The sequence below is a fragment of the Bos grunniens genome, chromosome 18, assembly GCF_055505025.1.
Source record: "Bos grunniens cultivar Pamir isolate PY7600 chromosome 18, Bosgru_T2T1.0, whole genome shotgun sequence".
Lineage (NCBI taxonomy): Eukaryota > Metazoa > Chordata > Mammalia > Artiodactyla > Bovidae > Bos > Bos grunniens.
The window spans coordinates 54,390,680-54,414,312 of NC_141182.1; the positions used below are offsets into that span (position 1 = coordinate 54,390,680).

The following is a 23,633-nucleotide window of genomic DNA, read 5'->3' on the forward strand; positions in this document are numbered from 1 at the left end:
CCAGGGCCTGCCAACCTTCCAAGCCCCAGGTGCCATCTGCCTTCTCTTTGCAGACTTCACTCCAGCCAACAGGTCATCCCTGTTAGAGCCTGGTGCCGACCACAGGATCTGGTCTGGAGAAGGTCCATGCCCTAAAGACTTGAATGATGCCTGTATCACCACTGCGGCTTCCAACTCCTGCACCGTCTTCCCCCTGCATGAGCCCCATGAGCATGTTCACCTTCCAAGTAGCCATGTGCTTGGCCAAGGATGCTGTATCTTTGACGTATAAGAACCAGACGTGAGACCTCTGTTGCCCTCTTGCTGTGGACCAAGGTAGGGAGGAGCACACAATCTGAGCCTGCCAAAGTGATTGAGAGGAAGCCTGAGGGGCTTCTGGGAAGCAGTTCCTTGCCCCTTGTTGCTCACTCGGTAAGTCCTGTCCAACTCTTTACGACCCCATGGACTGCAGCACATCACACTTCCCGCTCCTTCACTGTCTCCTGGAGTTTGCTCAAAGTCATGTCCAGTGGTTCGATGATGCCATCCAACTATCTCATCCTCTGTCGCCCCCCTCGCCTCCTGCCCTCAACCCTTCCCAGCATCAGGGTCTTTTCCAGTGAGTCAACTCTTCGAATTAGGTGGCCAAAATATTGTAACTTCAGCTTCAGCATCAGTCCTTCCATTGAATACTCCGGGTTGATTTCCTTTAGGATTGACTGGTTTGATTACCATGCAGTCCAAGGGACACTCAAGAGTCTCCTTTAGCATCACAATTTGAAAGCATCAATTCTTCAGCGCACAGCCTTCTTTATAGTCCAACTCTCACAGCCACACACGACTACTGGAAAAACCATAGGTTTGACTAGATGGACCTTTGTCAGCAAAGTGATGTCTCTGCTTTTTAATACACTGTCTAGGTTGGTCATAGCTTTCCTTCCAAGGAGTAAGTGTCTTTTAATTTCATGGCTGCAGTCACCATCTGTAGTGATTTTTGAGCCCAAGAAAATAACATCTGTCACTGTTTCCACTTTTTCCCCATCTATTAGTCATGAAGTGATGGGACTGGATGCCATCATCTTTGCTTTTAGTTGAGTTTTAAGCCAGCTTTTTCACTTCTCCTCTTTCACCCTCATCAGGAGGCTCTTTAGTTCCTTTGCTGTCTGCCATGAGAGTGGTAAAATCTGCCTTCTGAGGTTGTAGATACATCTCCTGGAAATCTTGAGTCCAGCTTGTGATTCATCCTGCCCTGCATTTCGCATGATGTGCTCTGCATGTAACTTAAATAAGCGAGGTGACAATCAGTATACAGCTTTGTCATACTCCTTTCTCAGTTGTGAACCTGGCTCATAGATACACGGGAAGGTTCTTTTCTGCTGCTTTGCTTGGCTGCATGAGGAGGTAAAGGCTGGAAGCCCCTCTAGCTGTCTTGCCATCACAAGGGGTGCTGCCGTCCCAGACCAGCAGTGTGGAAGAGGGGCTGAACCTGGGTGAATTCAGAGTTCACCTGGACTTTACCAAGCCTGGACCCGCCCTACCAACCCTCTTACCTGGGATGATGGGTTCCTGCCTGTCGAAGGTAGCTGAGGGGGAGTCCTGAGTTACAGGTGAAATCGGCCGTACTCAATGTGGATGAATTAGAAATACTCCAAATATCGGACCCCAGATTTATTTATTTTTGGCTGTGCTGGTTCTTCACTGCTGCATAGGCTCTTCTCTAGTTGCAGCAAGCAGGGCCTCCTCTCTAGCTTCGGTGCATGGCTTCTCATTGCAGTGGCCTTTCTCGTGGTGGAGCACACGTTCTGGGGCTCTAGGGCACTTGGACTTCAGTAGTTCCAACTCCTGGGCTCTAGAGCACAGTCTTCATAATTTGTGGTGCATGGGCTGAGCTGCTCTTTGGCATGTGGGATTTTCCTGGATTGGGGATGGAACCGGTATCTCCTGGGTTGACAAGCAGAGTCTTTACCACTGAGCCTCCAGGAAGCCCCGCAACAGTTTGATTTTAGCTGAGTGAGACTTATGTCACACTTCTGACTCCCAGCACTGTAAGGTATCAAGTTCCTGTTTTTTGTTTTTTTTTATTTCACTGTTTCTGATTTAAACCACTTGGCTTGTATAATTTATATGGCAGTCATGAAAACTGAGAGAGGCCCATCAAAACACAGAAACCAAATTAAGTCCCGAGAAGACGTGGCTACCCTCCAGGCCAAGACCTGCTCCCGTCTCTCCCTCGCAGAGCATGACCCCAGGTTAGCAAGAGGGGAATCTCTGGGTCCACTAAAACCCACAGCTGTGCAGGCTGGAAGTCCAAGGTCAAGCGGCAGCAGACTCAGTGTTGGGCGAACACCCTCTTGCCGGATGGCTGTCTTCACGCCACACCTTCACACAACGGAAGGGGTGAGGATACTCTGTGGGTTTTTTTTTAAATGGCACTAATAACTTTCACAAAGGCTTCATCCTCCTGACCTCCCAAAGGCCCCACCTCCAAACCCCATTGTCTTGGGCAAACAGATTTCCACAGGGGAATTTTGAGGCGACACAAATGTTCAATCTACAGCAGTCAGGACCCCTGTTTAAGCCAGCCCCATGGTCCTGAGGTCAGCCCTGGCCTCTTCTGTGATCCGCGTGGGTCGCCAGTGTCCAGAGCTGGAGCCCGGGGAAGCGGAGGCGGTCTGGAGGTGCCATCCCCACAGCGTCACTGCGACCGCCACCCAGGGACTGACTGGCCACTGAGGACAGACCCTGGTTGCAAGGCTGCGCCCCCCACCCCCTTGTCATCTCTGGGGCAAAGGGTGCTGGGGGCAGCAGAGAGACAAGATCCGTAGATTAGTTGTTTTTTTTTTAAAATAACTGCATCCTTTAATGGCAGTAATACAATTATTGGATTAAGAGACCACAGGAGAAAGGACAGGTGGTGTTTCTGGAAGACAGATATGGAGTACAAAAAGGGGGCGGAATAGAGTCATGCGACGATCATTGTAAAAATACAGTACGTTATATACATATTTGCACCGTCAACTTTCAACTCTGAAATAGTATTTACACTTTTGTTACAATCCTGGTTAGAGAACAATTTATTTTTTTTCTTTAAAAGCTCGGCCTGATGGCAAATGAAAATTTTGGGTGAATTCATAGTCCCATGAGGTTCTTAGGCTGAATGTTCCAAGAGGAGGGTTCCAGCTTCTATTTCATCCACAGATTTCAGTTTTAAAAAAGTATTTCATTTTGCTTCTACAAAAGAAAATTCTCAAAGGAGGGGAAAAAAAAAACAAACAACCCAACACCCAACCACAGCCACACTGCGTATTCTTTCTTATATTACGAACACCAGGGGCTGCAGCCCTCTGCTTCGAAGCCAACACTGGTGGCTGAAGAAAAATCTCATTAATGATTGTTAAAAAAAAAAAAAACAAAACAGAAAAAGACACAAAGACAAACCAAATCCCCCTGATCATGGTGCTCTGACCCTGTGGGGGTGCCTCCCCAGCCCTTGCTTCCGGCACCAGACTCTATGACTGTTCCTTTTCTGGGGAGGGGGTGTGGGACCTTCTTTAACCTCCCACCCCAGGGAGGTGGGAGGGGCAACCCTCTGGCTGGCTGGGACACCAGGCTTCCTCATTATTAGCAGGAAGTCAGCGCCCTTAAGCGAGGTGGCCGAGATGGCAGGATGAGGAGCGAGGCAGGAGAGAGTGGGCATGTGTGGGAACACAGGCCGTGTCCAGCTCCTGAGGTCACGGCGTGGGCCTCTTCTGGGCTCTGTGGACAGGACAGGAGCTCAGCCAGGGTCCTGGGGGCGGTGGGGAGCCCAGGGCAGCCCTTTCGGCTCCCTTCCCGGCTCAGCCGGATGGATGAGAAGAGCAGGTCGCGGGCTGTGGGGTCCTTGCCCCGCTCACAGCAGGGGACCGGTCACCCTCCTGGCCCTGGCCAGCTTCCCACCGTGTCCTCAGGCCCACTTCCTGGACGTGGCCATAAAGCCAACACTGCACATGCCTCTGAACCCATGCCCCCTTTGGCTTGAAAGAAAACCAAACACACCAAAACCACGGGCCCTGAAGGTACACTATGAGGGGGTATGGAGAGAGGGTGATGCTTTGCCGACCACCACCCCGGCTCCCTCCGTCGGGAGCATGGTGGCACGGCCACGCACGGATCCTTGAGCTGTCCCCAGAGGGGCTGGGGCCGGCACACTGGGCACGTGGCTCTGCCTTCCAGGGCCCAGGACAGAGCCTGGCATGCGGGGAGAAAGGAATGTCCACAAGACAGGGGCTAATACTGACGGAGAGCACACGGTCTGCGGGGCCACCGCCCCGCACCAGCCCTGCCGACTCCAGGTCCATCTCTCACCCCGGAGTCTTCTGCCGCAGGCTGGCGGGCTTGGGTTCACGGGTGAACTCTGGACAGAGGGGGGCGGGGGCAGGGGGGCCCTGCGGGTGAATCCAGACGAGACAGCAGTGGGAAAGGACTTTTTCTCCTGGCCCAGGCAGCTTCCAAAGGCTCTTCTTTCTTGATACTTCCTTGCTTCCACTGGCCCCTGAAGCGGGTCATCATGGCCTGCACGCTGCAGAGGAGACGCAGAAATGCCTAGACCTGCTTCCCCGCGGGGCCTGCCCGCCATCTCGGCTCCAGCTCTTCTTGCTCATGCAACACTTCGTGCCTTCTTGACGCCTGCTGCTCCCTTCGTCCTGGGGGTGGGGTTGGGGGGGTGGGGGTGGCAGCAGGAGGAGGGGCCCAGCTTTGCCCAGAAAACCCACCAGACCCCCAGCCGCCAGACTGGAGCCCCAGCCTTTAAGGGAGTCCCTGAAAATTGGGCCTGGCCAGGCCAGGCGGAGTGCCAGCTGGGCTGAGGCCCAGGGGACTCACGACTGCTCACATGCACGTGGAGGTTTTGTTGGCGGGCACCTAGCAGCCCCGCAGCACTGACCAGAAGTTAAAGATGGTTATATACAATTCATATGTTTTAAAGAAGATACTACTTAAAAAAAAAAAAAAGATAGAGGAAAAAAGAAAACAGAATAGGAAGAAAGAAAAGAAAGAACACCCAAACCCCCTCCCCCCTCCCCCCAAGCCCCAACTCTGGTCACTGCCCTTAAATATTGCCCTGGGAAGGGTGGGGTGTGGGGAGCGCTGGACTCCGGCTTAACACTACTGGCAGAAAGGGGAGGCGGTGGGGTCGAAGCCTTTAAACACATCTTTCAGGGACCCAGCGTCCTGCTCACCCTCTTGGGCTGGGCTGTTGCCAGCAAATGGGCTTCCGGAGCCCGTCTTGGGTGCTGGTTTCACGGTCCCGAAGAGGGTGGGCACGGGCAGGTTGTGCACGCCGGGCTGGGGCAGGCTGCCCTCTGCTGATGGGGCACCCACAGCGGCAGCGGGGGCCGCGGCGGCCTTGGGCCGGGGCCGGTTGTAACTGTTGTATCTGTCCGTGGCTGTGGCCCCGTCGGCCCCAGGCTTCCCGGACTCGGGCTGTTCCAGGGCGGACTTGCGGACAAACGGGGGCTCCTTGGCCTTGGCGGCAGCAGAGCTCCTGCCGTTGCCCTCAGGGCCCTTGGGTTGGGCGCCCGTGTCGGCGGCTGGCTCCGCGGCTTTGCCCCCCACGTTGGGAGTCCTGGGGTCGTAGAGGCTGATGCCGCTCAGCACGCTGCTCTGGCCGCCCCCGCCGCCCTGGCCCAGGCCGCCGGCTGCCAGCACACGGGGGTCGTAGGGGGCGGTGGCTGGCGGGGAGGACTCCCCGCTGGGGCTGGCAGCTGGAGAGGGCACCTCGGCGGGGCCAGGTTTGGCTGCCCGGGAGGAGGCAGTGGCGGAGTCTGTGGGTTTCTGCAGCCGGGGGTCGGTAGGCGTCTTCCGCACTCGGGGGTCACTGGGCTTGTCGCCGGAGCCAGGGGTGGCCAAGGGGCCAGTGACGTTGACAGTTTTGAGGATGCGCGAGAGGAGCTCAAAGTCAGGCAGGCTGGAGCCGGCCGCACCAGCATCTGCAGAGTTGCCCGCGCGCTGCCGGGAGTTGGGGGGCCCCGAGGCGGCGGCGCGGTGTAGCCTGGGATCCAGCGCCGGCAGGGACTGCAGGGCGGCGGGCACGGGGGGCGCCGCCTCCTGCTTGGGCAGGGGCAGCGGGATCAGGTCCTCAGGGCTCCAGAGCACAGTGCGGGCGAAGCTGGGCCGGCTCAGGGTGACGTCCTTCTTGATGTGGCTGAACTGCTGCAGCTGTGACCGTGGGTCCCGCAGCGGGTGCCCAGGGAGCGGCTCCAGGGGAATGTTGACGGCCTTCTCCCGCAGGGCTCGCTCCCCTTCCTCTTCTTCCGCCGGGGGTGGCCCAGACCCCTTGGAGCCCCCGGGACCGGCAGGGCTGGAATGCAAGCCACCGTCGGGCTTGGAGCTGGGTAGGGAGCGAGCCAGTCGCGGGTCAGAGGGTCCGGTGTCACCTGGGCCTGACCCACTGGAAGCCTCGGCATGGCGAGAAAGCCTGGGGTCCCGGCTGAGGCGGGGGTCGGCCAGTCGGCCTCCTGTGGGGTGTCCCTTCTGGAGGCGGGGATCCCCCAGCCCACTGCCGCTCAGCTCTCCAACAGAAGCCTGGGGCCGGCTGGACGTCTGCTGCCTCAGCGTCTTCAGGATGGAGGTGACACTGCTCCCACCTTCATCCTCATCGCTTGAGTACCAGTTTCCAGTGTCACCTGCGAGCGAGCAGACAGGCGCAGGGAGATGGTGAGTGGTCACCATACTCGCCACCAGCCCTCTTGGATCCCACAGTAGCCTGCTCCCCACCTCTTATCTCTCAGAACCTCTATTTCTCTCGCTTAAAACACCTGCTGCTCACCCTCCCCACCACCACAGAATGGCACGAAGAGCCAGGGAGCTCAGGCCAAGCACGGAGCCTGGCAGGTCTCTGCCTATTGTGGACGGACCCTTCCCTGTGTATCAGCACCGAGCTAAGGACTTTGCCTTATTTGCCACAACCACCCAGGATACAGCGTTGTCACCACGCCCATTTGACAGATGAGAAAACAGAGGCACCGACACAGCACCCCGAGATCGGGGACAAAGCCAGGCCTGAGCTCAGACTCCCGAGCCCCAGGCTCCGGCGCTGCCTTCTCACCTGGGCAGACTCAGACCCTGCCACGGCAGACCCTGCTCTGGGTGCCCGTGAGCAGCAGCCGCTGCCTGGGCTCTCAGTGAGCTTGGGCTCCCAGACCCCTCACAGTGCTCCCGCACCCCAGGGCAGGCAGTCACCAGCTGTTAAGAGGCGGGGCCAGGTGAGCAGACGCAGAAGCTGGCCCGTGTCCAGCCTCCTCGGCAGGTGCAGTCGGAGACCCCGGGGAGGGGACTGTCCCGTTCTCACTGCCCTACTTGCTCCCCGGCTCCTGGCTGCACGCTCCAGATGCCTTTTCTGTCTGCCCCATTCCCTCCAGGGCGGATGCCACCAGGGCACCACTCAGCCCCACAAGACTCGGCAGCTGAGGTGGGGACTGTTACTGGTTTGGTCAGTGACTGGCTTTCATCTCTGGGCTTCCCAAGGACACAGTCTGGGGAGCAGGGGCTGAGCGTCTCCCTCCAGCCTCCTCCGCGAGGGTGCGGTCTCCTCCAGGGACCAGCCCACTGCCCTCCTCCACGGGACCAGGGTCTCGCCCTTGTCCGCAGGGGTCCTCCCGGCCACAGGCTCCTGTCCGACGCAGACCCCAGACCTAGGCACGCCCCACCACTCCCCACAGGGTGGCCACGGCCCGCGCCCATCGGGGAGAGCCCTGCCCCGGGGGAGGACACGTGCCTTCCTCATTCTCCCGGTCCTGCTTGCTGCTCTCAGCCAGCCTCCTCGCTCTCTCCTCCTCCTGCTGCTTCTGCTGGATCCTCAGGTACAGGGCCCTCTGGGCCGAGGGCAGGAAGTCGGGGACACCGGCGCCCGGCTTCGGCCGGCCTGGGGGCCCTCCCTCAGAGAAGCTGTCTGGCTCCAGAGGGTGCTCGGGGAAGAGGTGCTCCCCAGGCTCCCCCGGCAGCTCTTCGTAGTGCCCGTAGTCCTCTGTGGCAGGGAAGAACCGAGCGTTCACGTCGGGAAGGGCCGTGCGGCACCAACTCCGGCCCACCCGTGCCCTCAGCTGGAAAACCACCCCTGATGGCGATGGGTGAGAATGCACAGCCCACACACTCCTACCCTTCCCGGGAGGGGCCCTAGCAGTAGGGGACGGAGCAGCCAAAGGGGGAGGCGGAGGTCCCAACTAGGACGCAGCCACTGAGAATGGGATTCACGGTGAGGTTTAGTGACATGGGCAAATGCTCATGAGGTGAGAACAGGACGGAACGGCGTACGAATGTTTATAAAACGCAAAGAAAAGGCTTTGAAAAGACAGACGGAGAACAGGCCCTCTGGGAATGAGAGCGGGGGGAATGAGATTGGGGGAGGGGGTTGAGGCATCGTTCACTTTTTTACTCCACTCATTTCCCATCTGTTTTAAATACTTTTGATGAGCATTAATCTTATAGTCTCTTTAAATAAATAAAGAAAGAAAAACACTCAATCTCACAGTAAGCTCATAATATGAGTTCAATCACAGTAAACAAAGACCCATAAAGAAAAGAAGAAAATACACCAAAACGTTGCTATGGCTACAAGTCCACCCAGAGGCTGCCGGGCGATTCCTTCTCCTTCCACAAATGTTTCTGGGCAGCTGCTACGTTTAAGGGAACGGGATGGGTGGGGGTGTTTCTCCAGCACAGCATCTAGGAAGCACCAGGTGGAAGGGCTTGCCATTTCTCCTGAAGGGTGGGCAGCGTCCGGCACTAGCCGCCTCCCTTCGCAAATGCTAAAGATAGAGCCAAGGATGAGGGGAACAGCATGTGGAGGTCTGTGACGAAGCGCCTAGAGACTGTGTGTGTGTGTGCGTGTGTGTGTTGGAGACAGAGTCCAGTGAGCACTGCCCACAGGCCATTCTGCAATGATGAAATAGCCCCGAACTGCACCTACTGAGTGCAGCGCCCCTACTGAGCAGCTGAAATGCGGCCAGCTCTACCAAGAAAGGGAGTCCGTAATTTAAGCTAAAGTTCCAGGAGTCAAACGCTTAAATCTTTTTAGAAAGATAAACACTTCCTGCTGCTGCTGCTGCTAAGTCGCTTCATTCGAGTCTGACTCTGTGTGACCCCAAAGACGGCAGCCCACCAGGCTCCCCCGTCCCTGGGATTCTCCAGGAAAGAACACTGGAGTGGGTTGCCATTGCCTTCTCCAATGCAGGAAAGTGAAGTCGCTCAGTCGTGTCCGACTCTTCACGACCCCATGGACTGCAGCCTACCAGGCTCCTCTGCCCATGGGAGTTTCCAGGCAAGAGTACTGGAGTCGGTTGCCATTGCCTTCTCCGAAATACTTCCTATGTAATCATATAAAGCAAAATGTGAAAAGCCACTTTCTTCCAGCCTCTGAACTTCAGAACATGGGAACTCAGTGTGCCGGGCTGCTCTGGGCCACAGCCTCACTTCTTAAACAACAGTCCCACCCAGGCCCCCTTGCAGCTGATGGTTTTACAACGCTGAATACTATTAAAGGCAACTGAACGGCACAAAAAGGGTAGATTTCACAATATGGGCATTTGAGTCAATTGCTCCAGAGATATCATCACCAGCTGGACAGACTTTTTGCTTCCCCACCTGGACCTTCATGCATCTCACATCCATTGTTTAAAGGGGGAGGAGACCCTTTCGGTCAGGGTCACCTGCTTTTCTCATGTGAGAGTGTGTCACTGTCCTGGCGCCCTGCCCACACACCTGTTTTTATGTCTCCACATACTAGACGCCAGCGTAAACTCTACCCCGACCTCCAGCCTGGTCAGCTCCCTGATGCCCGTCGTCGACTCCACGTGGTGTTAAATGGGCACCTTGTGCTTTCGGCAGCCAAAGCGCAAGTGCTGCCCTCCTTCCTCCCAACCTGGCTCTCTGCAGCATCTCCAGCCCCAGGGACAGCGTGGGCACCTGCCCAAAGACTCTGCCCCCCACAGGCATCCCCACCCGACCCTGCCGCCTTGGCCCCTTGGCCCCATGGTGCTTCCACACCCAGCCCTGCTGACTCCCAGTCACCCTGGGTGCCCCTTGCCTCACGTCTGCCCAGGGTGACTCCAGGGCAGCCTGCAAGCTTCCCAGACTCCCCTCCATGCTATGAGCACCCATGGCCCCCATGCTCCTCTGCTATCCCCATCCTTCCACCGAGCACACCTCACCATGGCCCACAGAGTCTCGTGTGCTTCTTTCCCCTGTCCTCCTGTCCCAAGCCACACGAACACCTGGGGAGTCCACCAACAAGGTGACTGGCTGGAACCTCTACCTGCTGCGGCTCCCCCCAAGCCAAGCCTTCCTCCCGCTTCACATCCCTCTCCCATTTGCTTCTCACTTACACCTCGGACAGGCGGTGTCACACCAGAGGACAGCCGCCCCCAGCCCGCCTCCACCCGTCACCCGTCGCCCCACTTTACTTCCATCAATGACCGACGCCAACGTGAGTGGCATGCTTATTGACAAGTTTCCTGTCTGCTTCTCACCACTGAAACGCCGTCCAGGCCTGCTCTGACCCCAGGCCTGGAAGCACGCCTGGCCCCCTGGACACCTCCCATCCTCCTAGAGGCTACACACCGTCTCCTGTCAAGCAGCACTGTCATCCAAGCACCCTGACAGCCGGACCTTTAGGTTGTTAACAACACATGTTCTCATTTTACCAAGAAAGGAAGGAAAAGAGGAAGGAAGATGGTCAGTGTGGCAACAGAACGAGCACAGTCGAAAGGGAGCTCCAAGCCAAGAACCACCAGAAGCAGGCCACTGGCAGAGGGCACCTCAGCCATCAAGTTTACACCATTTGGCATCCACCCCCTAACTTCCCACACTCCCAGTCCACACACACCCAGCAAACTTACAAGAAACTAAGTTATAGTGATGATAACATCCCGCCCAGACTCAACAGGGTGGTGAATCCTACATCACTGAAAAGGTTCAGCCACTTATGGAACAGCGATGGAGTTGGATTTATGTTTTCAAAGACTCAGACCAAGGAAGGAAACCCCAATATTCCTGACTACATTCCACTGTGCAGGCCCCAGTCGGCCCCCACCCTGAGCCCCGCATACCTGCGTCCCCAATGAGTCCCGGCTCCATCTCCATGCCCTCCTGCTGCTGGTAGAAGTTTTCGTAGAAGTTCTGGGCTGGTGGGATGGGGGGCATCATTCCAGAATGCGGGGAGTCTCCGGGACCGTAGGGCATCATAGGAGGGCCGCCGGGGCCCATGGGTGGGCCAGGGTTCATGCCGGGGCCCATCGGCATATCTGGGTGCATGTCGGGGTGCATGTCAGGGTGCATATCTGGGTGCATGTCGGGGTGCATGTCAGGATGCATCGGGCCCCCCATCGGCCCTGGGGGTCCCATGTTGGGCCCAGGGCCCATTGGCCCCGGGGGTCCTCCGGGTCCAGGGAACCTGGAAGGAGACAATGGTGCCTGTGAGAGAGGCTACAGAGAAAGGCGGGAGCTGCAGCCTGAAGAGGGCTCTGACCAGGCTCTGAAGGCTCCAGAGATACCGCATGCTGGCCAGCTGGGCACTCACCTTACGCCCAGCTTCTCAGCCAGCTGCCCTGTGGGCCGTACCACGATCTCAAACAAGGAGGGGATCTTCTTATTGTACATGTCCTGCTGCTGCTGCAGCTGCTGTGGGGACAGCGGCTCGTGCGCTGGCAGGGGCATCTGAGGGGGTCCGGGGGGCGGGGGTGGGGGAGGGGGTGGGGGCGGGGGGCCACCCTGCATGGGCCGGCCATTCGGAGATGTGGGGGCCGGGGGGCCGGGCGGGCGGGGCGGGGTGGGCAGGAGGCCCACGCCGGGGGGCGGCTTGGGCAGGGGGTTGATGCCCTGCTTCTTCAGCTCCTCCACCTCCTTCTCATCCTCGGCGCCCGCCTCCGCATCGTCCGCCAGCATCTGCAAGCAAGAAGGACAAAGGCGTCTGCGAGTCATGATGGGGAGGGGCAGGTGGTAATGTACCCCTCCAGGGCTGAGACCTGAATTCTCCAAGCAAAGTGCTTCTGCCCCCCGAGACCCTTATAGCATAAGGCCACCGACCACGAAACCTCTCGGGAACAGAAATCATCGCCCCCGTACCACCTACGCATCCACTCCTGGTGACCGGTTGATAGGGCAGCCATTCTTATTCTGCCGCAAAATATATGCAACATACCATGCACTATTTCACCATTTCCAGGTCAACAATTCAGACATCAAGTACATTCTCAATGTTGTACAATTGCCACGATTATCAAGATCTGTCACCTCAGAGAAAACGCCACGCCCTCAAGCAAGCGGCCACCCCCAACTCCCTGCCTCAGAAGACACCACGCCCACCAAGCGGCCACTCCCCCAGAAGATGCCACACCCATCAAAAGGCCACTCCCACAGAAGACGCCACGCCCGTCAAGCGGCCACTCACCACTATCCCCCAGAAGACGCCATGCCCATCAAGAAACCACGCCCACAAAAGACGCCATGTTGTCAAGCAGCCACTCACCACTCTCCCCTCAGAAGATGCCACGCCAACCAACTGGCCACTCCCCCAGAAGACGCCATGTTGTCAAGCGGCCACTCACCTCTCTCCCCTCAGAAGATGCCACGCCAACCAACCGGCCACGCCCCCAGAAGACGCCACGCCTGTCAAGCGGCCACTCCCCACTCCCTTCTCAGAAGACGCCACGCCCATCAAGAGGCCACTCCCCCATGAAGTCATCGCTCCCATGGAAAGGCCACGCCCCACTTCCCCTCCCCCAGCCCCTGGCAACCACCCACCTCCTGTCTACGTATTTGCCTATTCTGGACATTTCCTATAGACGAAGCCCTATAATATGTGGCCTTTTGTGGCTTGGCTTCTTCCACTGAGCATCGTGACGTTTTCCAGGTTCACCCATGGTGCAGCTGTGTCATCTATTTCACAGCCAATAGCTCATGGTTCTGTTTGGATTTTAAGCGCCTCACCGCACTTGCAATCAAACCGCCAGCACTTATGAGGACCCGCAGGGCCAGATAGCAGGGCTGGTGTCTATGGAGGGCTTCGCGGTGCGCGTACTCCTCCAGCCTAAGTACCCAACCCTGTGTTTCAGCCCCGCGGACAGCTAAGCATTTCCCCCCTCAACAGGGCCCTCACTGGACCGGGCCTCTGTCTGGGCATTCATTTTTCCCTCCACATATGGCTCCATGCCCCCCAATTGCTGAGGTCTCTCATTAAAAGGTCAGTTCAGAGTGACAGGCCTGGTCTCCTGTATTCACTATGGGAACACCATCAGATCCCTCCAAAGCACTACCCAAGCTTTGTTAAGATTAAAAAAAAAAAAAAAGATTTTACATTTAGTTGTATCTCTTGATATTCCTGGCCCGATGACTACCAATTCCACAAGGGCAAGACCCCCAGGTTCCACCTAAGGCCTATTACAGGGCAGAGGGACAGTTTGAAAGTCTGGATTCAAGTGGAACATCCCACGGATTGGGATCCTGTGCCGAAGTTGATACTGCGGATCTGCCTGCGTCTCTTGGAAGGCCAATGTGCAAATGGGGCCTCGAGCCTGGGCCCCGGCACCTACCTCTAAACAGGACCCTGCCCCAGCCTCCTCCCCACTCAGGCAGGGCGGCCTGTGGTTACAGAGCCGCTGGGCCCTGCACTGCTAGATCCTCACAGGGGCAACTCGGTGCCCTCAGGTGTGGGCAAAACCTAACAAGGTTACGCTTCATTTAACAGATACAAACTTGATGAGCTTCCTCTCGACCCGGGGAGGGGTACCACCGCCAGCCACTGAATGTGCCACACTCCCCTCACCCCCAAGACTAGGGTTGTGTGTCTCCTCACCACTCAGCACTCAGCAGGAACACTCTGCTGGGGACAGAGGCCATGGAGATCTTTTCACTGCTGCCCCCGGCCTGAAGCGCGGTACTCAGCACACAGGGCCACACAGTGGACTCAACAACTAAATGAACCGCAGTGCTGGCCCCCAGGACAGCCTCCTGAAGGTACTGCTGATCCCCAGCGCGGTGGGCCCCCTTTCCCATGCTCACCTCCTGGGGCCCCGTGCCTTTAGCTTCCCCACTGCGCTCTGCAGTTGGGGCTTCTGTGCCCATCCTGTGCTGGGGATGGAGTCTTACCTCGCCGTGGCTTCCACTACAGGACTTCCCCCCCTACCCCTCGTGCAGACCCCACAACACCCTGCTGGACTCCACCTGGGGACACAGACAGCCCCTTGCGCTTACCCCTGTCCCCACCACCCGCCCTGGGTCCCGAGTGCAGCCTGAGGGCAGGCACTGAACCACATTGGAGCCCCGGACACTGACACATAAGAGATGCTGTCCCAGCAAAAGAGACACTGACGTATAGAACAGTCTTATGGACTCTGTGGGAGAGGGAGAGGGTGGGAAGATTTGGGAGAATGGCATTGAAACATGTAAAATATCATGTATGAAACGAGATGCCAGTCCAGGTTCAATGCATGATACTGGATGCTTGGGGCTGGTGCACTGGGACGACCCAGAGGGATGGTATGGGGAGGGAGGAGGGAGGAGGGTTCAGGATGGGGAACACATGTATACCTGTGGTGGATTCATTTTGATATTTGGCAAAACTAATACAATTATGTAAAGTTTAAAAATAAAATAAAATTAATTAAAAAAAAAAAAGAGATGCTGTCCCTCCCTGTGAAACCCTGAACCCAAACCATGCAGGCTGTCCCTCGGTACGTCTAGACTCCTGGGCCTCTGTGCAGCAAAGAGGCGCTCACACCAGACCACCAGGCCCTGCCTGGGCACCACAACCCACTCCCACCACCAGAACTGATTCTGAACGATCCTCGGGTTCCCCAAGTTCAGAGGCGTGCTGTCAGTGGAAAAGGACTGCCACACCGGCAGACACACACAGACGTGTGGGGCAAGAAATGTGGCCATTTCATCAGGCCAAAGAAATAAGCTCGTGTCTGTCAAAAATTCTAAGCTTCTGCCCAAACTAGAAACAAATCAAACGTTCAACTGGTGACTAGATAAACAGTGTCTCCCATCATCCATAAAGTGGGGTAGTACTCAGGAACTAACAGTGATGAACCACCAATACTTGCAACAACGTGGATGAGAAGCCAGATTCAAAACCACGCACACACTTAGAAGCTACATCCCATATAAATCTATTCATATGACTTCCTTGGAAAGCCAAAACTACAGGGACAGTAAACGGATCAGCGGTTACCAGGGGCTGGAGATGGGAGAGGTGCTGACTACAAAAGGGTGAGTCCTGAGGGTGAAAGTGACTTTTCTCTAGCTAGACTGTGAGGTAGTTACATGACTCTGTATCTGTCAAAACTCAAAGAAAAGGTGTTTTTTTTTTTTTAAGCTGGATACAAACTATACCTTGACAAACCTGACTATGAAAGTGTGTGTATAAATCAATAACAGAAAGATTTAATGGTAAGAACCATAGTGTGTGCCACTTACTTTCAAGCGGCTCAAGGAACAAAGGAGAGCAACTGATAAAACAAATGGGGCAAAATAATGCCAATCAAGGGATCTCAGGTGGAAGAATTCTTGCCACTCGCTCTCACAGAACCATTACCAACAGTCCCAAAGGCAGGCGTGTCTCAAACCTGGAGTGGACAGCTGGACGCTGATGTATCTGGACAGACAGAAATGTCACTGAGATGTAAGAAAACAAGGCTGCAGAGAAGGGAGGGAGAGAGAACACAGAGGAGAGGGTGGTGAAGGCCCCAGCCTCAGTGGCACCACAGCCTGGGCCCAGGGCTGGCCCAGGAGCCTCAGGTCACACCCCTGGGGGTCGGGCTACAACTCTGTCCAGGAGAGGAGGAGACGGCTGACCTCCCGCCTTTATCAGGGTTATTACCCTGGGCCCGTCGTAAAGGTTGAAGTTTTACTTTCTGACCACCAAAATTCGATTCTGGAATGGTTTTTCCAGGTTCAACACTCATTAAAAAAAAAAAAAATTATCCATTTTGGCTGCACTGGGTTGTCACTGCTGCATGGGGCTTTCTCCAATTGTGGTGAGCGGGGACTATGCTCCAGCTGTGGTGTCGACACTATTAACCTACTGAGATTTGACTTGAGGCAGGGCACGATACTGATGCTCTCAGAATGTTTATGGCCAGAAATGGAAATGTGCCACCCTGATTTGCTTTGGGTTTTCATTAGAGTGTCTCGAGCTGTGCTGTCCAATATGGTGGTCACTGGTCACATGTGGCTACCAGGTGCTTGAAATGGGGTTATAAGTAGAAAGTAAGCACCAGATTCCTTAGACTTAGTATATATATTAAAAAAAAATAATACAAAATATCGCAATTTTTTTCATATGTTTATTACTTGCTGAAATGGTACTCTGGACATGGATATACTGGATTAAATAAAATACACTGGTAACATTAATATCATCTGTTACTTTTTACTTTTTTCTAACATGGCTACTAGAAAAATTTGTATGTAGCTCTGCTGTGTTCTTGGACAGCATTGGTCTAGAGTGCAAACTCTGAATCTCCAGGAGGGGGCAGCCCTCAGTCATAGATGACTCAGTTCTTCAAATGAGAAATGAAGCCAGCATTACTTTTTCCACTCCTTCCCCTGAGAAGGACTCACAGATTCTAGACAGCTAGCAGTTACAAAACCCTATTCCTAGGCTCACAGGCCAAAAGGTGCACCAAAGACAAGGACCTTCTCCCTGACGCTCTCCCAGGGAGGAGTGGATGTCCTCTTGCTCTGCTTGCTCAGGGCTTCCCCTGAGGCCCTCAGGCAGCCCTTGGCCCCATCTCAACAGTGAAGTCACCAATGGATGGATTCTTGGAAGCTGGCTAAGGCACTGATTCTTCCCAGTATCAAAAAATAGCCCATCTCCTCAAACCTCCTGGGAACCAGAAAGAAGGTGGGAAAGCCTTCACCTGGGAGGACACATTTTCTCACACCCAATCACCCTGCTCACACCCATTCACCCGATGACAGAGTGAAGTGAAAGTCGATTCTACTCTTTGCAACCTACGGTCCAAGGGATTCTCCCGGCCAGAATACTGGAGTGGGTAGCTGTTTCCTTCTCCAGGGGATCTTCCCAACCCAGAGATTGAACCCAGGTCTCCCGCATTGCAGGTGGATTCTTTACCAGCTGAGCACCAGGGAAGCCCATCACCCTATAATAGATGTCAGGAAACCAAGGACAGGAACCGGGGCCTCCAAAGTCCTCAGTCTTGACTCCCCAGGGAGACAAAGGACATGAGAATGAGTTTCAGGCGTCCTCTGGCTGATAAGGAAGCCCTGATACCTCACTGGAGGGGGTCCCCCGCCCTCAGAGCTCCCAATGCCCTGTACTTTTTCTACTACATAAAAGACTTGGAAAAAAACATTTGACTTTTCCATCGAAACAGAAGCCATCCGAAGCCTCACTTCTTCTCCGTGCTCCCTGGGCTCTTGGAAGGCCAGCTAGGAAATCACAAGGTACGTTTGGAGACACACCAGGCCACATTCCTTTCAGGGAGCTGCTCCCCAGTGAACACCTCCCCAGGCAGAGAGAAGACACACACGTGACCACCCCCATCCTCCCTGCAGAGCATACGGTCCCCACTCCCTCCTGAACTCGTCCCAGCTCCAGATCAACGCAGCTGGCATCCTGGTCCCGCACGGAGGCCAAGCCCCTGGCTGTCCCAGTCCCCGTCAGCCCAGGCATTACCTTGTCCAAGAGCTCTCGGGTCTCCTCGGTCAGGGGGTCGTGAGAGAACATGCAGTCATCGCCGTTGATACAGTTCCCAGTCGTGTGGTACAGCTTACACGGGAAATCACGTACATGGCAAGTTAAGGCGAATGCCTCACCTCATGAAACCCACCCCAGGACAGAAACCAAGCCCCTCTGTTTCAGAGAGGAGGAAACTGAAGCCCCGAGAGGTGCAGTGACTGGTTCAGCTGTGCACAGCAGGTTGGCAACTGAGCCAAGATGAGATGCCCATCTGGAGTGCAGCCCGCTCCACCACGCAGGCCTTGAGGCCCTGTCCTCAGATCTTCATTCAACAGGAAGAGGGTGAAAGTTCAATAATCTTCCCACGGATACACAGCCACTTGGAAAAGTCTCAGAAAGACAGCGGGCAATGGCATGGTCTCGAGAATATACTTGACCCTTGAATGACATGGGGGTTAGGGCACCAACCTTCTGCCCAGTCAAATATAGGAGTATGATTTATAATCCGTCCTCCACACCCTCGGTTTTCCATCTGTACCAAGAGTATGGAGGATAGATTATATATAAACTATACTCAGATTTTTGTGTCTTAAGATCCAACCAGCTGCAGATCCTACCAAAAACAATCCACGTATGAATGCACCTGCAGAGTTCAAACCCACGCCGCTCAAGGGTCAACTGTATATGTATGGGAACACATAACACGCGCGCCTCAGTTTACTCATCTGCAGAATGGCAAGAGCAGACCTGTTGCAGGGCAAAGGTGAGGGCTGAAAGAGATGGAGACGAGCAGAGGGCTCTTGGCACCTCGTCGGTGCACAAAGCGGGAGTGCGATGAAGGCCAGCTGTTAACACCAGTAAGGAGAAAAGGTCTACACCCTCCATGCACTCAAAGGTGGGCACCAAAGGATATCATGCATGTAGGGGCAGTTCTCGGCTCTGGCACAAAACCCAGTGATGTAAAACTTGCACAGTTCTCGCTTCTTTGGTAGCTCGATGTCGTGGCTAAAATTACAGTGGTCTCCCTGGAAGAGAACCAGTCAAAGGTAAGCTGTCCGCCAAGGAAGAACTGCTCTGTCACTGGGGAAGCACAGAGGGACCGATGACAAAAATGAACAGGCCCCTCCACACAGCCCCGGGCATTTATTCCGACCCATAAATGCAGTTTCCCACCAGCTTGAAACTTCTGCCAAAGTGTGTGCCCCTTTCTCCTGCCCCTGCCCCCTCCCCCTTGTCCTCAGCTACCCCCACCTCCTCCCTTCTGCTGCCTTCACTGCTTCTAAACCCTCCTCCTGCCTTCCCCTGTCTTACCCACTTACTGCTTTCTGCTTGCTGCATAACAGCCAGTATTCAGTTTCACTCTTCTTTCTTCCTAACAGAACCCCAAGCTGGTTTGTGCTCAGTTAAAAATACTCTATTTCCCAGCTTCCTATGCAGTTCTGCCCAATGAGATGTACATAAAAGTCCCAGGGAAGACAATACTGCCAAGGTATTTTTTTTCCCAACAATTCCTTCACACAGTTTTCTTCCTCCCAGCCCTTAGATGTGGTGATGGCACAGCAACCACTAAGCAACCACGAGGACGAAAGCCACATGCTTGAAGACTCCAGCGTAAAAGCCAGGAAGGAACCTGGGTCTCCCATGGTGCCACTGATCACTGTACCTGCCCTGTAGTGCCCACTCCCAGACTCTTTGATCTTTTTATTTTTGGTCACATGACATGGCACACAGGATCTCAGTTCCCCAGCCAGGCATCAAACCCGTGCCTGCTGCAGTGGAAGCACAGAGTCCTGTTAGGACTGGACGGCCCGGGAATTCCCACACTCTGTTCTGAGAGACAAAATGTCTGTGGGTTTCAGCCAGTGGAGTTGAGCTTTCGGCTATTTGCAAACCATACAATCCAAACAAAACATCCAGGTGAACAGAAGAAAGAAACTGTTGAATACCTGCTTCCTCTTTCTCTTCCTAATAGCTATTCATTTTTGTTTGTATGTATTTCAAGTTTCTAAAAATAGTATGAACTGCAACTCTTAACAAGGAAAACTTTATGCACGTACACAGGCACACATGCAAACCTTTGCTTAAAACATAGTAACATTTTTTCCTGACACAGATACATAGGTACAGTATTCCCTGGGAACATGTTGGCCAATTATCTGCCCACTCACTGAATTTGAATAAAAAGTTGGCTGGCTGAACTGACACTGGATTATACTTGTTTCCTTCAGGACCCTGAGGTCACTGGCACATCTCTTGGCGTAACATTCTGCTGTGAAGGTCAAGGAGGGCCTGATCCCTTCCCACTCCCACCTCTTCTGCCTTGATGACTCCCTCTCCAACATTAAAGTTCACTAACTCAACCAGGCTATGTTACACCTTTGCATTAGCAACAGGTCCAACAGGTCCAACATTTGAGGTTCCATGGACTGGGTGAAAATTTTGGCCAAAAAATCCCCCCAACCAAAACAACACAGATGTGTCACCAATCTCGTCCTGGCTCTTCAATCATTTCCAGGCCCCCGACGCATCTCTCAACTACTCCAAGCCCCCCCAAACACTGCCCCAGAGAGTGTGGCCTCCAGAATGAAAGGAGACCAGGAGGCCCCTGGTCCCAGCTCCAGGAACCCTGGCCCTGGGACTGCCCTTACCCACGTGCACCGCCCTTCCACGAAGTATTTGCAGATGACTTTGCCTTTCTTGTCAGACTGCTGGTGGGGCTTGTCGTGGTCACTCCTCCGGTAGCTCCCACCACCATCCTGTTGGGAACACAGAGTGGGAATGGAAAGGAGAATTAAAAGGAAGGGCGGGGAGGGGCCTGTGCAGGCCAGGTGGAGTGGACTGCGAGGGTGAGAGGGGCTGACTGGCAGGGCTGACAGGGGCACCGGCCAGCCAGTTCCATCCAGGGTGCAGGTGGGTGGGTTAGAGCCCCACTGCTCGGAGCTGAGGATGTGCGTGCCACACACCAGCAGGAACGCATCCGCTCCGAGGCGGCGCCTTCCTGGAGAACTCAGAGAGCAGGTGACTGCAGGTGCTACAAAGATGTGGCTTTAAAAACAAGAGGGTCTCCCCCGAAGAGCATCACCCAGGAGAGCTGATTAGTGCTGAGAGGCTCACCCATGGGAACGGCTGATGGGAGCAAGGGGTTGGGATCAGCCTCAGAAGACAACTCATTTAAAGAAGAAAAAAATTTCAAGAAGGAGCCTTGAGTAAGAGCATCACAAGGGGACGGAGGGCCGACTTACGCCCATGTCGTCGTCATAGAAGTCTTCATCGTCGTTCATCCCGCCCTTGTTCATCCCACCTCGGCTGCCTCCTCGACCGCGGCCCCGGCCCATCCCTTTCCCTCGACCTCGGGAACCCCGGCCGCGGCCTCGACTTAACCCTGCAGAGGAGAGAGACGGCGTCCGTCCGCAGCCTCTGCCCAGGACCTGAGTCCCACAGCTGCCGCGGGAGCCCCTGCCCTCCCTGCCACCTCGCCCCTCGGGGCGCCTGCCTACCTCGCCCTCGGCCGTCCTTGGACCGGCGGTACTGGCTCAGCTCCTTGGAGTAGTCGTCGTAGTCCTCATCTCCCATCGGCTCCTCACTCTCTCCATACTGGAGCCCGAGAGGAGGAAAGCAGGAATGCATCATTCGGGGAACAGGGAACCATGTCCTGAACTATATATGCCACCTCCTTCTGCCTTTTTGTACACTCGGGACACCACCAGGCTGGGGAAGAGCCAGTGAGCGGCCCCGGGACTCCCACCTGCACCCCTCTTCACCCACCCCAGCCTGGGCAGCATCTGGGTCCTAGTCCTTTCCCTGAGGTCTGTACGCTCAGGACTCCCAGCCCGTCACTCCCAGCTCCCAGGGGGCAGCGGTGCAGCTGGAACAAGCAGCAGCGTGGCCAGACCTCGGGCAGGGACAGAACGTGAGTATGGCAGCTCTCCTGTGTGTGCAGGGGGTGAGTAAACAGATGACTACAAAGGCTTCGAAAGCACCCTGGGGAACCCTTTCTTCAGGGATGGGGAACGGAGGCGCCAAGAGAAAGGAGCGGCTGAGGATGTTCTGACAGCTCAGCCCTGGGAACCCTTTCAGTTCTGAACCTCAGGAAGGTTCTCTCTATTCAAACAACAAAGGAACATTTGGAAACACAGAAAGAAACCTGCCATCTAATGCCTTCTTCCCAGCAGTCTCAGGGACCGCCTCCAACAGAGGCTGCACCCACCAGCCACGCTCCCCCCGCCCCCGAGTTGGAGAAAGCCTTACGTCCATCTCCTCCTCGTAGAAGTCCTCTTCGTCCTCCGGGTGGTCTCCTCCCACAGAGCCTCTGCCCCTGCCTCGGCCGCCCCTGCCCATGCCTCGGCCTCGAGACCCTCCGCGGCTGCCTCGGCCTCGGTAGCCCCTGCCTCGGCCCCGGCTGCCTGCATGATGATGAGACAGTGAACAAGGGAGACCTCAACCTCCGTCCGCCCGAGGTCAATCACTTCCTCCTCCTCCTCCAAGAAGCCTTGCAAGCTGCTCTGGGCTGACACAGTCCCTGGGCCTCTGGACAGGGCTGGCTCAGCGCCATGGACACACAGCTGCTGCACGCTCCCCACACAACCCTGACTGCTGCACTTTCCCACACGAGGGCACCAGGCACATGGGGCCACCGAGCACCCAACACGGGGCTGACCAAACTAAGAGGCTGTGACACACAACACCTACTGCCCTCTCCTGCATGCACTGATTTTCAGTAAACGTTTACGGTTTTTGTTTTTTTTTCCAGATCCATGCATCCTTTATTCCATGACCAACCACTGTGTTGCAACCAGGCAACACTACACAGACGGGCAGTCACCCGCAACCCAGCTGTACAACAATCGGAGGCTTACAGTACATTTAAGGCTTTTAAATTTGGAAAAAAAAAAAAGCTTTTTAATAAAACCAAAGAACTCTCAAACCCAACCCCCAATCAACAGAAGTAGTGTAACAATTTTAAGCATCTTACATTTCTGATGCTGTTGGTGCAACCCCAGTGTCAAAATCCAAATAACTCCTAAACTAAAAAGATTAGTTTCATGAAATTTTAATTACGTAAATTTTTCAAAGCATAAACTTGTCTTTTTTTTGTCTTGGAAATGTTATAAAAATTTTTAATAGCAAAACATAGGAATAAAAACATATTAACAAAATGTATTCAATCATTTACATTACAAACAAGGAATCTGCAGTTCATTGTTGTGGCCTGACAGGAGAAAATTACTCAATAGGAATCTATGCACAATGTGATTGCAAATATGTACAGTACTTTAAAAAAAGCCTACAAGGAGGAAAGTTGGCTAGGTTCTTTGTTAAACCAACCAGACGATCAAAATATTAAAACTCTGTGGACTAGTAGTAATAACTTTACACTTAAAAGTTTACGTTTTTAAATGCTTAAAAGTTCACGTTTACGGTTTTAAATGAAAGAAAAAAAGAAAATGCTGGGAGTATAAAGTGCACAGTGAATTTCAAAGACTTAGTTAAAAGAGAGCAAGAGAGAGGTAATATATATTTATAAAAAAATCACATCTATTTTGATTACATGTTAAAATAAGATTTAGAATATATAAGCCTCATAAAATGTGTTCTTAAAATTATTTCATATGCTTTCTTTTATGTTTTTAGTGTGACCACTAGAAAATTTGTAATTCGACAGTGGCTTGCATTGTATTTCTGTTGGACAGGCCAGTCTAGCGTCTCCCCAAAGAACGGGGCCTATCTACAAAGAAGTGCAAGAAAGACTGCTGAATGACTAGCCACTTAAACAAGCAGCACTAAGAACCGCTGAGCTTGAAAGTTCTGGAAGCCCTCTGGGGCTGAGAAATATGACTGGCAGATGGTTCTGAGAGGTCAGGCTGTGTCTCTGGTGCACGGCCCCCCCGCATCCTCCTAACTGCCACAGTTCAAGGTTCAGAGGTGTGGCAGTCCCGTGGGCTGCAGTCACACCTTGTCAGGTGACAGGAGACAGGCG

The 23,633-nt window shown here is 54.5% G+C and overlaps 1 protein-coding gene across 8 annotated transcripts in view; it reads right to left on the minus strand.

Annotated features, from left to right (window-relative positions):
- Positions 1-2,812: 2,812 nt before the first annotated feature.
- The window catches only part of ZC3H4 (zinc finger CCCH-type containing 4), a 39,700-nt gene continuing 18,879 nt past the window's right edge, over positions 2,813-23,633 (minus strand). For 6 of the 8 annotated variants that reach the window (XM_086353290.1, XM_086353293.1, XM_086353295.1 and 3 more), the window contains 10 exons: positions 21,905-22,059; positions 21,154-21,250; positions 20,899-21,038; positions 20,305-20,412; positions 18,570-18,681; positions 17,654-17,763; positions 11,531-11,895; positions 11,061-11,404; positions 7,733-7,981; positions 2,813-6,641 (listed from right to left, as the gene is read on the minus strand). In XM_086353290.1, the coding sequence (XP_086209416.1) occupies positions 5,122-6,641; positions 7,733-7,981; positions 11,061-11,404; positions 11,531-11,895; positions 17,654-17,763; positions 18,570-18,681; positions 20,305-20,412; positions 20,899-21,038; positions 21,154-21,250; positions 21,905-22,059 (3,200 nt within the window). In that variant the 3' untranslated portion in view covers positions 2,813-5,121. The remainder of the gene's footprint in view (positions 6,642-7,732; positions 7,982-11,060; positions 11,405-11,530; positions 11,896-17,653; positions 17,764-18,569; positions 18,682-20,304; positions 20,413-20,898; positions 21,039-21,153; positions 21,251-21,904; positions 22,060-23,633) is intronic. The other 2 variants (XM_086353291.1, XM_086353299.1) reach the window with 2 other exon arrangements.